Source organism: Diospyros lotus, chromosome 13 (assembly GCF_014633365.1).
Source record: "Diospyros lotus cultivar Yz01 chromosome 13, ASM1463336v1, whole genome shotgun sequence".
NCBI lineage: Eukaryota > Viridiplantae > Streptophyta > Magnoliopsida > Ericales > Ebenaceae > Diospyros > Diospyros lotus.
Window position 1 is genome coordinate 30,471,513 of NC_068350.1, and position 18,862 is coordinate 30,490,374.

Sequence of the window (18,862 nt, forward strand, 5' to 3'; positions counted from 1 at the left end):
AGTGGGACATTAATCAGCAGTTATCATGGTTTGATTTTGTTTTGCTTATTATGTTCGTAATTTAATATGATATGTTAACACTTAGTCTTTCTTTGGTGTACGTGACAGTTTCATGCGGGTGCACTACCATACGTTTTGTCATTCATATTACACCGCAAATTGGGTCAACGAAACCAACACAATCTTCCGAGACAGTCGCAATAGAAGGCGCGAAAACCCTTCTGTTGCCCTCGTACTTTTTTTCCCAAAATCCTTTTATAGATGCCTGGAAAAAAATAAAATAAAAATATTGGTCACAGACTAAATTGAGATGCAAAAAAAAAAAAAAAAAAAGAGAGTAATGCAGCACTCACAAAAAGCGAGGTTGACATAATAGCGTAGTTTGTGTCATATTGACGACGAGACTGTATACATCTCAGGCAACACATGTAACTATCGATATGATGACCCTCCAACCATTTGGCCTCATTCTCTATGTCTCAAAGGTCAGCCGGTGTTAGGTTGAGAGGGTAATCGTGAAAACTACAATAACTAAGAATTAGGAATAAATAAGGGTAAGAATATATTGTTGATGTAAATAGAAAAATGTACTGGTTACTTATCTAACATCTTCGTTGGAGCCTATGAACTCAATGTAGCCCTCAGGGGGGTTAGAATTATCGTCCCCCATTTGCTCGGGCATTGAGGGCACTGTCTCCACGTCCAGCGACATTGGGTCTAGTACCGGCAATGCTGAGTCCACGTCTGACCCTTCCATTGCGACATCCTTCTTTTTCTTTTTATGTTTGGTTGGATTAGTGAAGGGTGGCTGACGAAATTGCGATGGCAATTTGTCTCGCACAGGTCGTCTACCGACCCTAACCACTTCCTCCTCCTCCGACTGAACAAAAACTAACTGTTACAAAATGGTATTTCAAAATGATGTAAAATGTATAAAAGTAAATTTGGAACTTACTCCAGATGTAGATGCTTGCTCCTCCTCATCGTGATGATCAGGATCTACCTGATCACCACCCCGATACTGCTAATTGCCGTAATCGTTGTGATCTAGGAAAATAGGTGAGACATGTAGATGAGTACACAGTGCTGCCTGCCCCTTTTCTAGTGATGCATACACCATTTCTAATCGCAACAATTGTGTCCTCATCTGACTCCCAGGTCAAATTATGTTCTCATCCAACTCATTTCCCCATCCATCCTCCGCAACATCTATAACATTAGTTTCAGCATCTCGGTGATTTGCAAAAGGCAAACAAATATATATATATATATATATAAACAATTACAAAATAATATAAATTAAAACCATTGTTATAATAATAATCATACCCCAGCCTAATGTCCATGGTGCAGACTGTCGGGGAGTCTTGCCTCTTGCCACACTTTTGACCTTGACTCTTTATGTACAGTCTCGTCATCATCCTTCTCATTTTCCTCCCCTCCCTCATCCTACATCTATCCTACTCGCCTCCTCCTCATCCCCACCCTCCTCCTCCTCGTCACCCCGTTCGCCCCCAAATTTATAGACGTCGACCCTAACCAAGTGTTGAGGGTTAAAGAACCTCTAAAAATTCGTTCCCACTCAACATCGGTGGGCTCGAGCGTCGGACTCTATTCTCGTGCCTACAAAATTGTATTATTTAGATATATATTATTTAAAAAAATAAACGAAATTTAGGGTAGGTTGCACACTTACATCCTTCGTAAAGTAGTCGTCGTAATTTTTATGTGCAGTCTTTTTTTCGATAACCATTTTCTGCATCTTGAAATGACTGCGCCAGAGAGTCTGACGACCCATTTATTCTAAACCCATAGAAATATTTTGATCAACCACCACTGTAGAGAGCAACCAAAAAAAACAAAAAACAAACAAAAACAAACGTTTAGTTACTATAGACAAATCATATACAATAATGTAATATAATACAATACGGAGAGGGTAACATATTACTGATTGTACTAGAAACGCCCACACAACCATAAAGATTGATTTTCTTCCCAACTTCACCAATCAGTTTCTTTTTGCTCGTGTCCAGTTGAATGTAATATTGACTCTTACTGTAGATGTACGTACCCCAAGAGAACACCTCAAATGCGTGTAAATCCTCGGCCATAATCCATAAGAAATCATCCACATGTCCACGCTCATCCTGCCCCAACAATAACATGTCAACCACAGCAATGTAAATTAGTTTTAGGACATCCTTTAAAACCATGTCCTCTCTGGTACTAATTAGTAATTCAATGTCGTCTCCAGTCACCCCTTTCTTATGCTGTGGAAATAATTACGCATGTAAACTCTCCGGCTCAACAGGCTTCGCTTCAAGGCTTTCTCTATCAATAGCCCTAAATCAGAGTCCACTAATAAGTATGAACTCTTGCCCCCCATACTTGTATGGCGTGCCACCAATCTCGAACCATATTTCATCGTGGCGGACACTCTGAAATGTCACCTCCCTAAGTAGAACATGATATATCAATTGTGGTGCAGTTCAATGGTGGGACAGAAACATCTTCAAGAAATGTCCTAATGGGCCCTGCAGGAATCTATCCAATAACTTCTATCAGTCTAGAGCACAACGCATTGCCTCAAGGTGTTTGATCCCACAGTGAGTAGTAACCCGCGTTCCCAATGGTAATACCCGGTGAGCATAAGCATAAGTAAATTCCCTAGTTTGTTGGTCAGCCATCTGAACCTCAACGCAAGGAGATCTAAGCATTTTTGTGTTGGTTAGAGTTGTAAAAGAAATGCAACATTGCATTCTCATTGCTAATGCTAGTGGGACATTAGGAGATCTAAGCTTGATTACTTAAGCATCTTGATTATACCAATAGATGACATTACCCCTAGTTGGAAGCCTAATCTTAGGTTGCGATTGGCATAGGTTAGATAAGACCAAATTAAAGATGGAAAGGATGCAGTGTTCTTGTACTACTTTGCTATAAGATATTCAAAAAGATTTCTTACTGTTTGGAATGCAATTTAACTGATTTCTTTTTGGTCATACTAATTATGTGCACTTGTTATAAGACCACCAAACTAGGAAATTTACTTATGTTCATGCTCATCGAGTATTACCGTTGGGAACACGGGTTACTACTCACTATGGGATCAAACATCGTGAGGCAATGCGTTGTGCTCTAGACTGATATAAGTTATTGGATAGATTCCTACAGGGCCCATTAGGACATTTCTTGAAGATGTTTCTATCCCTCCATTAGACTGCACCACAATTGATATATCATGTTCTACTTAGGAAGGTGACATTTTCGAGTGCCCGCTACGATAAAATGTGGTTCGAGATTGGCAGCACGCCATACAAGTACGGGAGGCAAGAGTTCATACTTATTATGGACTCTGATTTAGGGCTATTGATAGAGAAAGCCTTAAAGCGAAGCCTGTTGAGTCGGAGACTTTACATGCGTGACTATTTCCACAGCATAAAAAAGGAGTGACTAGAGACGACATTGAATTACTAATTAGTACCAGAGAGGACATGGTTTTAGAGGATGTCCTGAAACTGATTTACATTGCTGTGGTCGACATTTATTGTTGGGCTAAGATGAGCACGGACATGTGGATGATTTCTAATGAACTATGACCGAAGATTTACACGCATTTGAGGTGTTCCCTTGGAATACGTACATCTAAAGTAAGAGTCAATATTACATCCAACTAGACACGAGCGAAAAGAAACTGACTGGTGAAGTTAGGAAGAAAATCAATCATTTTGGTTTTGTGTGGGCGTTTCAAGTACAATCAGTAATATGTTATCCTCCCCATATTGTATTACATTACATTATTATATATGATTCGTTTATAATAACTAATTTTTTTTTTTTTTTTGGTTGCTCTCTACAGTGGTGGTTGATCAAAATATTCCCATCAGTTCAAAATAAATGGGCCGTCAGACTGTCTGACACAGTCATTTCAAGATGCAAAAAATGGTTATCGAAAAAAAGGCTGCACATAAAAAATTACGACGACTACCTTACGAAGGAAGTAAGTGTGCAACCTACCCTAAATTTCGTTTATTTTTTAAAATAATATATATTTAAATAATACAATTTTGTAGGCACGAGGATCGAGTCCAACGCTCAAGGGCACCGATGCTGAGCGGGAAATGATTTTTAGAGGTTCTTTAACTCTCAACACTCGATTGGAGTCGACGTCTATAAATTTGGGGGGCAAAGGGGGTGACGAGGAGGAGGGTGGAGACGAGGAGTAGGCGAGTAGGATACATGTAGGATGACGAGGGAGGGGAGGAGAATGAGGAGAAGGATGAGGACAAGGATGTAGATAAAGAGTCGAGGTCAAAAGTGTGGCAAGAGGCAAGACTCCCCGACAATCCGCACCACGGACAGTATGAGGCTAGGGTATGATTATTATTATAATCATGGTTTTAATTTCTATTTTTTTGTAATTGTTTATATATATATATATATATTGTTTGCCTTTTGCAAATCACCGAGATGCTGAAACTAATGCTAGAGATGTTGCGAAGGATGGATGGGGAAATGAGTCGAATGAGGACATAATTTGACCTAGAAATGAGTCAGACGAGGCCACAGTTGCTACGACTAGAAATGGCACATGCATCACTAGAAAAAGGGCAGGCAACACTGTGTACTCATCTACGCGTCTCATCTATTTTCTCAGATCACAGCGATTATGGCAATTAATAGTATCGGGGTGGTGATCAGGTAGATCTTGATCATCACGATGAGGAGGAGTGGGCATCTACATCTGGAGTAAGTTCCAAATTTACTTTTATACATTTTACATCATTCTGAAATACCATTTTGTAACAGTTAGTTTTTGTTCAGTCATAGGAATAGGAAGTAGTTAGGGTCGGCAGACGACCTGTGCGAGAGAAATCGCAGTTTCATCGACCACCTTTCACTGATCCAACAAAACATAAAAAGAGAAAGAAGGATGTCGCGATGGAAGGGTCAGACGTTGACTCAGCACCGCCGGTACTAGACCCAATGTCGCCGGACATGGAGACAGTGCCCTCAATGCCCGAGCAAATGGGGGACGATAATTCTAACCCCCCTGAGGGCTACATTGAGTTCATAGGCTCCAACGAAGATGTTAGATAAGTAACCAGTACATTTTTCTATTTACATCAACAATATATTCTTACCCTTATTTATTCCTAATTCTTAGTTATTGTAGTTTTCACGATTACCCTCTCAACCTAACACCAGCTGACCTTCGAGACATAGAGAATGAGGCCAAATGGTTGGAGGGTCATCATATCGATAGTTACATGTGTTGTCTAAGATGTATACAGTCTCGTCGTCAATATGACACAAACTACGCTATCATGTCAACCTCACTTTTTGTGAGTGTTGCACTATTCTCTTTTTTTTTTTTTTTTTTTTTTTGCATCTCAATTTAGTTTTTGACCAATATTTCTATTTTATTTTCTAGGCATCTATAAAAGAATTTTGAAAAAAAGAGTACGAGGGCAACAGGAGGGTTTATACTCCTATTACAACTGTCTTGGAAGATTGGGCCGGTTTCGTTGACCCAATTTGGGGCATAATATGAATGGCAAAACGTATGATAGTGCACCTGCATGAAATTGTCATGTACGCTAAAGAAATACGACATTAACATATCACGCTAAATTATAAACATAATAAGCAAAACAAAATTAAACCATGATACTTGCTAGTAGCAATTGCATGAAGACATGGCAATTGATCAATGTGCCACTTGTGACAATTACATACACTTGCATTAATGTCAACTATCCCATCACCTTCCTTGGCATGTTGCACGAGGTATTTGTTTCCTTGTATTACAAAAACTACGTGACATCCTCAGTCTAATGTTTTGGCATGGGCCAAGTTGATATGTGCCACTGCAGCGGAGGTCACATTAGTTTCAAGTCTGGCAACAGCAATACGCCTATCACTAAACCATTTCTGAAGCATATGTCTTAGAAATTCATGTGCACTTGTTATAGGCAACCGGTGTACTGCAATCATACATTTATTGAGAGACTCAACAATGTTGGCGGTTATAATGGAATATTTGTTTCTCAAACAATATGCACATGGCCACTTTTTCGATCTTGCTTCCATCAATATCAGATGCGTCTGAGGATGCATCAACTGAATTTCTGCCAAGCATATATCACACTCTACTGTGGTATAGTTGTATGTTGCACAATAGAATGCAGCCATTACATCCTTTCGTTGTCTATAGTGTTTCTTCAAGTTTTACTTAAGATGGAAGAACAAAAGATATGTGGGACAAAATGAAAGACATGGCTCATCGCATTCGCAATTCTTTGGTGACGATCAAAAACGATGACCAAATTCTCTCGCACGCCGATAGCCTTTCTCAATTTCCCCAAAAACCAAATCCATAATTTGTCAGACTCACCATCTCCGAATCCAAAAGCGATGGGATAAATCATCTCCTCCCTATCTTAGCAAGTGGCAACAAATATCACCCATTTGTGTTCACCTTTCAAATGGGTGGCATCAACAGCAACAACCAGTCTTATATAAGACCAAAAACCTTGAAAGGAAGCTCCGAGTGCAAAAAATGAATATAAGAAACGATTATTTTCATATGTCTTTATTGTTGTGATACTGTCAGAATTTGTTTCTTTTAACATGTGAAAATTTGAGGGTAGCCACTGATATAACTCATCCGCATTGCCATAAATGAGTCTCTTTACATGTTATAAAGACCTCCAAACTTTAGTGTACATAATCTGCACACCATGTTGCTCCAGCAACTCCCCTATTAGCATTTTAGGTGTATATTCATCGGTCGTCACTCTTTCTGAGAACAAACTTTCGATGACAATAGCCTTCATATTTCAAAAATGTGAATCGTAGACGTCTCGAGTACATGTGTGACTCGACATAAATTTCACCACATGTCAAAATGAACAACCGGGTTTACATCTTACACGAAGTAGAAATTTGCAGTTCACATCCTTGCAACCGGCCTCAAATCAAACTATGCACGAACGTCTGACTCGATAGTCTATCTTCACATCAACACAATATTATCCAAATGTCAAAATTAGTTCCTGTTTACTTTTGAAGAGTACACCCTGGTAAAAAAGATCACCCTAGTATGGAATCGACACTTCGAGACTCGTTTCCTCAATTGCTTAATTTTTTACACCAGGAATGATCCAGTTTCTTTGTAAAGGGTTGTTCTCAAATTGTGAACCTGAAAATCTTATTTTCGGATACTTTGGACCAACTCCTCCTTCACCACCACCACTATTATCACCAACGCTATCATCACCATTATCATTTGTTTTATTATCACAATCATCATTCGTGTGTGGAGCATCATCTGACAAACCAGTCATATCATATATACCAAAATCATCATTTCCCAGTGGACTACGTGTGGATGTAAATGGAACGACAACACTTGAATCTTGATTACCACCACTATATGAAGGAAATTAGTTTTGCAACTGACTACGTAGGCTAAAAACTCCAACATCTTTACAAATCATATCAACATACATCACTTTATATTTCCTGTCGCCACACATAATAAACCCGACACCATAGTGGTCCTTGATAGGGAACTTGGTAGCTAGAAGATCGCTTGAGTGTTCCATTACAAAATGAATGGTGATGTCGTACCTTGTTTTATCAATTCTCGTCACTGTGTACACAATCTCAACTAATTAAGTAAAATTCGAATTCTTGTAAATTCTCACACACATCCTATTACCCCTAATGTACTTATTATCATTCCATTTCCCGTTCCACACGATGACTAACGGTACTAAATCCATTGTTGCAAGATTCAGAGGAGGAAGAAATTAGTCTCACCATTACCATGGATGCAACGGACCCACACACACACACCCAGACCGGGTTAAATTCCTCAATTAAACCAAGTTGTAACTATTAGTAAGTTTATTTGCTTTTTGAGATTTGTATTTTATTTTCTTTTTCTGAAGAGATGATTTGTACAATTCAAATTCATGATTTTTGACTTATAAACCAACAACAATCTTATTATTATCATCTTTTGTAATTAAATATGTATAGTTTATGAAAAAAAAATTAAAAATTTTAAGAAAAACATTGGAGGATTTTAACACAACACATTTAGGCACAAATGATTAAAAAGTCAAATTTTGTTATATAATATGATAAAATTAAATATATAATATTAAATCTTTTATATTATTTTGCTCATATATTGAATAATACATCAAATTATTTAACAAAATACTTATATTATTTTAAAAATAATAGATAAAATCGTATTGGGTTTTGTGGGGCATAACACCCGATTTGGGTTTACAGGGGCACAAAACCTAGGAAATAGACTTGACCAGGTTTTGTGGCCCACAAAACCTGAATCGGGTATTGTGGGCCACAAAACTTGGCCAACTAAACCCGAAATGGGTTTTGTGGCCCACAAAACCCGATACCGATGTGTAGTTCTCGAAAAAAAAATTCATGCAAATTAGTACAAATCTAGAATGATATCTACCAAAATATGTTATACTCACAACCACAATCATTCTACAAAACCTTAATAAGCAATGTGTATACAAAAATAATTTTGGAAAGCAAAATAAATAGAAATCAAATCAATACCTTGAGATTGAGTGAAATTGTTTGTTGGAGAAAGAGAAACTTGTTGAATGGGACTTCAATGAGGTCGCTGCAATTGATGAAGAAGGTTGAATAACACAACAAGCAAAAAGATTGAATGTATGAAGAATGACTGAGTTTGGATGGTTTGACAATGGAGAGAAAGAGAATAACGTGAATGTTGGAAGATGAGAGAAAGGGGAATGGTTATATGAAAGGGACAAGGGTATTTTGGTAAATGAGGTTAAGGGTAATGTAGGTTTTCTATTTTAAAATCTCATTAAGGGTATTTTTGGTATCTTGCATAAAAGTGGCTATAGAGTGTAATTAGTTTGTTTAAACAATCAAAAACGTTTTTTTCCTGTGAAAGGGGTAAAAAAGATTTTGTACATTTGACCCAAGTTAATTTGAATTCCTCCCTTCCCCCGTCATCTAAAAATTGCCATTAATTTTTGTAAATGCCCCAATTACTCTCATATTTATCTCTCTCTCTCTCTCTTTTTCTCTCTCATTTCCACCTCACTCCTCTCTTTCTCTCTCATTTGTTATCTCACCAATAGGATCAAACTCGGTGAGGTTCCTGACAATCCTCCCTCCCCCCTCTTAGAGGCCCAGCAATGGTCGTCAAGCTAACGAGGTCTTTGTAACCCCATCACCATCAATAGGGAATAGACAATGCCAATTGGAAGGAGAAGGAAGGAGGTGATGGCGATCTTTTTACTTTAGGTTTCCTCTTAGTCTTTCTTTGTTTCATCTTCAAATGAATCCAAATCTAGGTTCATGGTTCGTTTTCAAGAACAAATGAACCTAGATCTGGGTTAGTGGTTCAATGGTTTGATTTCAAGGATCTAGGTGAGTGGGTCTTGAAATCAAACCATTGGTTTTCCTGAAATTGAACCAATCACCCAAATTGAACCCAAATCTAGGTTCGATCTAGGTGAGTGGTTCTTGAAATTGAACCATGACCCAAGATTGAACCTAGATTTGGGTTCGATCCTGATCTAGGTTCAATTTTGTTTGATTTGGGTTTGTTCATCTTCATTGATTTCAAATTTCTTCAATTCTAGGTTTGAATTCGATGAAGACCCATGAAGTAACCTAGATTGAACTTGGATTCAAAATCAATGAAGAAACCCATATCAAAAGATTTGGGTTTGTCCATCTTCATCAATTTTGAACTTAGATGAACACTCATTCTTTTTTTATTTTTAATTTTTCTTTCTTCTCACTATGGTATCTCGTCAGTTGCCATGTCGCCTGACCAACGAGAAATGAGAGAGGTTAGAGAGAGGGGGAAAGGATAATAAAATTAGGGGTAACATAGTCTTTTTGCCTTTTTTTTAAATAGCAAGCAAGGCAGGTGTCATTTTTTAAAACACAAGGGTAGTTGGTGCATTTTTATCAAACCTCATGGGCGATTTGTGAAATTCACCCAAAATATTATAAAACTAGTTTTGTTGTGTAGCACAAACAAGAAAACACTAATATGCGCAAAATATAAACATAATGAAAATGAAGATGTTACAAAAGATGTGCGCCCAAACAAGAAAAGATAAAAAATTAGAAATAAGATAATACAAATAAGGTTGGAATGGATCTTATTTTTAAGATAAGATGTTGAGACATGATAAAGATGATTTAGTCATATGAAAAGAAGACTAGTAAAGGCTGTTGTAAGAAGAGTGGATGAAACGGAACAAGTCTTTAGCAAAAGATGTAGAGAAAGATCAAGAAAAATTTGGGGAGCAAACCTAGAGTATGAGATGAATTATAATGACCTAACAAAAGATAAGGCCATAGATAGAAAATAGTTAGCAAGCTAGATCATTTAGCCAAACCCATATAGTGAAATTAAGAAATTAAGGCTTGATATGTTTTTGTTTGTTGTTTTGTCCCATGGTACAATAGTCAAGATATCTACTCCTTGGTCAATTTGATAGGCGTTACCTTGCCAAGTTAAGGATTTTGCTATGGCCTGGAATTGTGCTCCTTATATGTAAGAGGAAGAAGAAAGCTGGCCTTTCGTTGTCTTTGTGGGATATTTGGGAGAACAAAAGTGGGCCTTATCACGACAATAAAGCTTAATTGTTATGCTTAAAAGTTGTTTCCATCTCACTTTTGCCTCCTTGGTTCTTTAAAGGTGTAGAGCTTTTGTTTCATATATTCATACTGTTGGACGAGATCAAGATGATTTGAAATTCAAAAATAAGAGATTGATAGGATAAGGATAAGTCATTATCCTTGTAGAGTAGTTGTTGTAAATTTGTATTTAAAGTTTGTATTTTAAGTTTGGTTTGTTCCTAGTTTTTAGGGGAGAAAGAATCCTAAATCTTCTCTTAAATTATAAGAGATAAGATAAGGGTCTCTTGTGTTTATATTCTTTATTATTCCTCTAGAATTAATTAATCAAGCATTCTGTTTTTGCTTGTTTCATAGTATCAAAGCCAGGGCTCGATAAACAGCATTAAGGCTTTGTTGTTCTTCTTCTCTTTCTCAAAAATCATGATCGATATTCACTAGAATCCTACCCTAACCGAAGCATCCGCTACAAGCTCCCCAAACCTTTTTCCTCTTGTTGTTCCAGCCCCTTCTTCTTAGAATCTACCGACTGCCTCAATTGATAACCATCCCATACAAATTACTCACCACAAGTTAAATGGTAGTAATTTTAGGGAACGGTTTCAGTCAGTTTTATTGGTGATCAAAGGGAAAGGAAAATCCGGCTATCTCACAGGGAATATTCTTGCTCCTCCTACCGATTCTACCACCTATGGCACTTGAGAAGCAGAAAATTCAACCATAATGAAATGGTTGATCAACTCGATGGAGCCAAGACTAGGGAGGACTTACCTATTTCACAAAACTACCAAGGAGATTTGGGATTCGGTCCAGGAGATGTATTTCGACCTGGAGAACTCCTCTCAAAACTTTAAAATAAGGTCAGCCATTAGGACAACAAGACAAGGTAACATGAGTGTTACAGATTACTTTAATATATTGGTTGAGTTATGGCATGAAATTAATTTATTTCATACTATAAATTGGGAGTGTACTGCTAACAGCAAGAGTTATTACAAGATGATTGAAAAAGATAGGATATTTGATTTCCTTCATGGACTTAATACTGATTTAGATGAGGTAAGAGGCAGGATTTTAGGAACAAAACCCCTGCCATCTCTCAATGAAGTTTTTGCCGAGGTGAGAAGAGAAGAAAGTCAACTAGAGGTAATGCTTCATCAACTTAGTGATTTAAGTATAAACCAACAAAATTCTACTCTTGCAACAGTTAAACAAAAGGAAAACTTTTCAAAAGGAGAAGGAAGGGGAAAAACAATGGTGTGACCACTGTAAAAGGCCATATCATACTAAGGATACCTGTTGGAAGATCCATGGTAAGCCTGCAAATTGGAAGCCTAAAAACAAGAGAGACAATACCTGATTAGCCTATGTTGCTAAGGCATCCAATGAGAACAGAAGTAGGACAGATTTAAATCTATCAGAAGAACAAATTCAGACCTTCTATCGATTGCTAAATCAATGTACCAGCCCTACCAACCCCTCTACATATCAACCTACTGCATCCATGGCTCTACAAGGTAATCCCTATCTCTCCTTGACAACACAGAGACTACCTAAGGATGCTTGGATAATAGACACAGGGGCTTCCGACCATATGTCTAGTTCTACTAAGCATATGACCGAATATACTTCTTGTAAAGATTCAAATGATATTTCAATGGCTAATGGTACTATATCTCCTGCAGTGGGTCATGGGACTGTTTGTCTTTCAAATCCAAAGTTAGAATCAGTTTTATATGTGCTTGGGTTGAGTTATAATCTCTTATCAGTGAGTGGGATTACCAAAGATATGAATTATAGAGTGATATTTCTTTTGTTATATTGTGTGTTTCAAGACCAAGCATCGGGGATGATGATTGACAGTGCTAAAGCAAAAGATGGACTCTATCTCGATGACGGACAACTCATTTTTGAACAATCTCAGCCCCATCCTCATGAACATCGTCACTTCGATGCCACCACCCTCCGCCGCGCTTACGTTATAGTAAGCCCTAGCTTTGCACCTCATCAGATCATAAACTTCCAGCCTCCGCCGCCGGGACATGGTTGACAAAGAATACCTCAGCCCCATCTCATTCGAATAAAATAGTCCTAATTGTTACCTCCAATGCCAAAATTATGTTATGGCATAAACGGTTAGAACACCTTAGCTTCCCCTATCTTAGATTATTGTATCCTCAGTTTTTTTATCAATAAAGGCCATATTCTTTCTTGTGAACAATGTACTCTTGTAAAACAATCAAGAGCCCATCATCCCATTCAATCTTATAAACCTTCTAAAACATTTCATTTAATCCATAGTGACATTTGGGGCCCCTCTAAACATCCTAATCTTTCCAGTTCAAGATGGTTTATAACTTTTATTGAAAGCATGTTGGGTGTACCTTATGAAAGATAAATCAGAAGCAAGTAGCATATACAAAAGATTTCACAAGTTTGTTTTGAATATGTTTCAAACCTTTATTTGTATCTTTCGAACCGACAATGGTCGAGAATATTTCTCTCATGACTAGATCGACTACTTACTTGAGCATAATATTTTGCATCAAAGTTTTTGCCCCTACACACCACAACAAAATGATGTGGCTGAAAGAAAAAATCAGCATCTCTTAGAAGTGGCAAGGGTTATGATGTTTACCACTCATGTGCCTCATTCATTTTGGGGGGAGGTTGTTCTTACAGTCGGATATTTGATAAATCGTCTCCCTTCCAAAACCCTCAAATTCAAAACCCCTCTTGAAACCCTTTGTGAATCCTATCCTAATACACCCTTCTTTCCTTCCATTGAGCCTAAAGTTTTTGGTTGTGTTGTGTATGTTCACAATCACAATGTGTCTCGAACAAAGTTAGATCCAAAAGCCCTTAAATGTGTTTTTATTGGCTACTCTCCTTCACAAAAGGGCTACAAGTGTTATTGTCCCATCAATCGACATTTTTATACATCCACCGATGTCACTTTCTATGAGGATCTTGCCTATTATTCACACACTTCTCAAACCATTCCTACTGATCCCCTTCTTATTTCTTCATTTTTTCTTCCCTTCCTGCCAGAATCTTCTCAAGGGGGAGAATTAATCCCTGATAAGATGCTGGCAGCAGCAGACCTTGAGCCAAGTTCTCCAACTCCTGTTCAATCATCAACTCTTGTTCAGTCATCACCCACACCAGACCCTAAGTCTCCAACTCCTATTTAGTCATCACCCATATCTAAACCCGTGCAGCCCCTATCTCCTCGGTCTCAAACTCAACAGCTTACCAGTCCTCCTTGGCTTGTGTATTCTTGAAGACCTAAAGGTCCATCTGAAGTCCAATAGGGTCAATCATCCTCCCTCGATGATGGTCTATCAGAAGACAGTAAAGCAAGCGCTAATTTAACAGGGAATGAGACTTAATTAATGAAGAATATGAGGATCAACCTGGTGGTGCTATTCAAGATGATGGGCTAGATTGGGCAATACCTATAGCTCTCCGAAAAGGTGTAAGATCTTGTGTTAAACATCCTAAATATCCTCTGTCCAATTATTTAACTTATGCAAGAGTGTCTCCTCAACTTAAAGCATTTATTGCAAGGCTTGACAATGCTGAAATTCCTAAAAATATTCAATGAGCTATGGGAGATCCTAAGTGGAAAGTAGCTATGATGGAAGAAATGAAGGCCTTGGTTGAAAACCACACTTGGGATATGGTTGAATTACCCCTAGATAAGAGAACCGTGGGATGCAAATGGGTGTTTACCATCAGGCACAATGCAGATGGTAGTATTGAAAGGTATAAAGCAAGATTAGTGGCACAAGGGTTTACTCAAACCTATGGGATAGACTATGAAGAAACATTTGCTCTTGTAACTAAACTCAATTCTATTCAGGTAATATTCTCAATTGCTGTAAATTTGGATTGGCCTTTGTTTCAGTTTGATATAAAAAACGCATTTCTTAATGAGGACTTGGATGAGGAGATCTACATGAAAATTCCACCAAACTTTAAAGATGAAATGGGTTGTGGAGGAAAGGTTTGTAAACTGAAAAAATCTCTATATGGTTTGAAGTAGTCACCTCAGCTTGGTTTAAGAAATTTAGCCTAACCTTAATCCAGCTTGAGTATAAACAAGGATAGACTGACCATACTTTGTTTATCAAAACCACAGAAATTGGATGAAAGTCTATACTAATTGTCTATGTTAATGATATCATTGTAACAGGTGATGATGAGCAAGGTATCAAGACACTAAAAGAGCAACTACGAGCCGAGTTTGAGGTGAATGACCTATGACTCGTGAGGTACTTCCTAGGAATGGAGGTGGCTAGAAGCCAGGAAGGCTTATTTATCTCTCAAAGAAAGTACACTGTGGATTTACTCAAAGACACAGGTATGCTGACATGCAGACCAGCGGGTACCCCATTAGACAAAGGCTAGAAATTTGAAGAGAAGGACGATGATATCCCAGTTGAAAAAGTGAGATACCAAAGACTAGTGGGCAGGTTAATCTATTTGTCTCTTATTAGGCCCGACATAAACTACGCGGTAAGCAAGATCAGTCAATACATGCATGCTCCTACAAATAAGCACATGAATGTTGTGTTTCATGTGCTTAGATACCTAAAAGGGACACCTGGAAAAGGGTTAATGCTTAAAAAGACCAAGGAACGAGGAATTGAAGGGTTTGTTGATACAGATTAGGCAAGCTCTATAGAGGACAGCAAGCCAACAACTGGTTATTGCACTAAGTTATGGGAAAATGTTGTGACTTGGAGAAGTAAAAAGCAATCAACGGTCGCTCGCAGCAATGCTGAGGCAGAATTCCGAGCAATAGCTCAAGGCATTTGTGAGGTAATTTGGTTAGAAAGGTTAATAGAGGACCTAAGGATACCTTTGACTCAACCTACAAAGGTATACAATAGTAAGTCTGCTATTAATATTGTGAGAAATCATATCTAACATGATCGTATGAAGCATGTAAAGATTGATAGGAATTTTATAAGGCGTGAAATTGAGGAAGGGGGAATAATTCTATCCTATGTTCCAACCACGGATCAAATTGTAAATGTGTTCACAAAAGCTATGATGAAACTTAGGTTCGAATCTCTAACAGTCAAGCCAGGAATGACCTGCATCTATTTCTAAGCTTAAGGGGGAGTGTTGGACAAGATCAAGATGATTTGAAATTCAAAAATAGGAGATTGATAAGATAAGGATAAGTCATTATCCTTGCAGAGCAGTTGTTGTAAATTTGTATTTAAAGTTTGTATTTTAAGTTTGGTTTGTTCCTAGTTATTAGGACATAAAGAATCCTAAATCTTCTCCTAAATTATAGGAGATAAGATAAGGGTCTCTTGTGTATATATTCTTTATTATTCCTCTAGAATTAATTAATCAAGCATTCTGTTTTTGCTTGTTTCACATACTTATAAAAAAAAAAAAAACAGAAGGAGGAGGAAATGTTCTCCATGGACCATGGTACTTGATCTTGTATATGTGTCTAAGTCATCCATAACTAGTAAAAAGAATAATGGATAACAATTTATTTAAAAAAGGATGGAAATTCAAAGCTCTATGCCTATGCATTAAAGATAACATAGAGTCAGATTAAAAACAGCTACCATTGAATATTATTATGCATAAAATCAGTTTTGACTGGATATTGTGACAACATATACCATCTAGTAGTGTTCATCCTCATAACATGGTTAGAGAAAAACGAAATATAAAAACCAACAAACTAGAATCCTTCCACAATGTTCACAGGTCACCTAAGCTTACCATCATGCTGGATATGGATCAGCTTTTAAAGTTAACAAATGGTAAGCAACCAAAGTTCTCATGTGCGCCCCCCCCCCCCCCCCCCCCCCCCCCACCACCAAAAACACACACACGCACGCACAGAAATGAAAACAGGAGTCAAATGTCAACCACCACCTATGTCATTATTCCTGTCACCATATAACATTCACCTCTCGGGTAATGGCACTCTTTCATATAGAAAGATAACTGTCTTAGGCATCTCCGAGGCAGTAAAACACCCAACAGATATGCAAAGATAGAGACAGAACACAAGTAAGGAGAAATATGTTTACCTGACTAACATCTTCCAGAAAAAATCTATCTACTTCTCCTGAAAACAATGTTGGCCGGACCTCTACGACCAATGCCAGCCACTATGAATGAGAAAGGAAAAGAAGACGGGCATCAGTACCATCAAATAAATAACAAAGTCTAATATGCTAAATGCACTATTTGTTTCTCCTGAAAGTCTGACTAAACTCAATATGCTTTGATATTCATTATGGCATTGCTCAAGAATGCTGGAATCAGTCATCAAAGATGAGTTTCTCTCTAGTTGGCTACCAACTGGTAAATTCCGCAGCAAAAACAATATTCCAGTCTAAAAGGTGAACATAAATATGCACTCACAGAGACTGTGTCAACCCAGAGCTGGGAGACGAAACCCAAACTAAGAGCAGATTGCAAGCCTATGACTTGCTTTGCAACCAAGTTCGACCTTCTCATCACTTGTCTTCCCTTCCTTGTGGCAATTGGCCCCTTAATCACATCGCTTTGTTCACATTCCTCCAACTTCGAATCAAACCCATCATTCCCCTCTTCAGTTTTAACCAAATCCTCATCTTCCAATCTTTCCACGCTATTAGCCCCCGTCTCCTCGTTGAATTCGACAAAATTGACACTGAACTGATCGATCTCACTTCCCCTCTTCTGTTTCTCTATTCTTTGCTCTGTTCCGAGCCCAATTTCCTCTTTCTCTTTCTCCTTAAACCCTAATTTCCCGTACAAATCATATTCACTGGACCCGGACGGGATCGGATTTCGACTTGCCTTCAGTGAACTCGCCGATTTTGCAGTGTTGGGCCCGGCTCCGTCCCACCTGAAACAAGCCCCGGTCAAACGGCACCCGCCATTTCTATCGGAACTACAGGAAAACACCTGGAGGGAGCGAGCACCCGGAGGCATGCAATTACTTGTACTAAACCTCGAATTCGATGATCCAATGGCGGAATAAGAAAGGAGGGGCAGTGTTACTGAAGAAACGCTATCACACATGGCGAAAAATGGGAAGATAAACGCTAGATTCGATGAAGTCGAATGGAACTAGAAGCTGGATTGATAACCGGAGCATAAACTTGGGGTTGATTCTGAGTTCATGGATGGAGTAACCGTTACTGCTTCAGAATCCATGGCTTCGACGTGGAGCAATTAAAGGCTTTGTTGGGTCAATTTTCTCCTATCCATAGAAATCCTTTTATAATGAAATCGTTTCATCAAAATAGGTAAATGATATCAAATATCACTAAATTTCAGTGTATTTTTTTATTTTAATTATTAAATTTTAATTTTTTTCAATGTGATCATAAAAATTTAAAAAATTTTATAATATAGTCACATATAAGATTTTTTAACTAATATAATAAATAACAAAAATTATTATATAATAACAATCAATCAGAACATGTCACGTGTCAATATATAATAATATTATATTAAAATATTATTACATAATATTTTTATTATTTGTCACATCAGTACCACGTCACCCACTCCGACTATAAAGTGGCTAAAAATTCTTATATATGACTATATTGTAAAACTTCTTAAACTTCTGCGATCATATTAAAAATAATTAAAGTCTAGTGACTAAAATGAAAAATACACTAAAATTTAGTGATATTTGATATGATTTACCCTCAAAATCATGAAGCACTAAAATCTGTTCTTCCGCTATACAAAAAACTACAATGCTTCGTACAAATAAATAAATAAGTTTGATAAATAATTCACATAAATTCATAATAGATGTAATTGAGGGAATACCAACAAGGTAACAAAAATGGAAAAGGAAAACTAAGCAAAAGGATAACCAATCCATTGTTATAACATCTTTACTCTCTCTCAAAGTTTTTATGCCGGGGGGGGGGGGGTGTTTGGACTAATAGAATTAGATAGTTTATTTTTACTTCAAATTTCATCTTAAAATGAGGAGTTATCTTTAGCGATAAACATTTGACTTAGTTTGTTCAACTCAAGACTTCTCTACTATTCTCTCTAGCCCTTTTTTTTAATAAAACGATTATTTATGGTCTCTTTTGTATTTTGCTTTTCATTATATATAATTTTTTATCTCGCATATTTATTGCCTCTTTTTTACCTCGCATGTTTCTTTGCTTTG

General features: G+C 37.5%; 1 protein-coding gene across 5 annotated transcripts in view; it reads right to left on the bottom strand.

Annotated features, from left to right (window-relative positions):
* Nucleotides 1-17,911, bottom strand: part of LOC127788771 (uncharacterized) — a 37,622-nt gene extending 19,711 nt beyond the window's left edge. For all 5 annotated transcript variants that reach the window (XM_052317379.1, XM_052317378.1, XM_052317377.1 and 2 more), the window contains exons 1-2: nucleotides 17,095-17,911; nucleotides 16,758-16,838 (exon numbers count right to left, since the gene is read on the bottom strand). In XM_052317379.1, the coding sequence (XP_052173339.1) occupies nucleotides 16,758-16,838; nucleotides 17,095-17,739 (726 nt within the window). In that variant the 5' untranslated portion in view covers nucleotides 17,740-17,911. The remainder of the gene's footprint in view (nucleotides 1-16,757; nucleotides 16,839-17,094) is intronic.
* Between the last annotated feature and the right edge of the window lie 951 nt (nucleotides 17,912-18,862).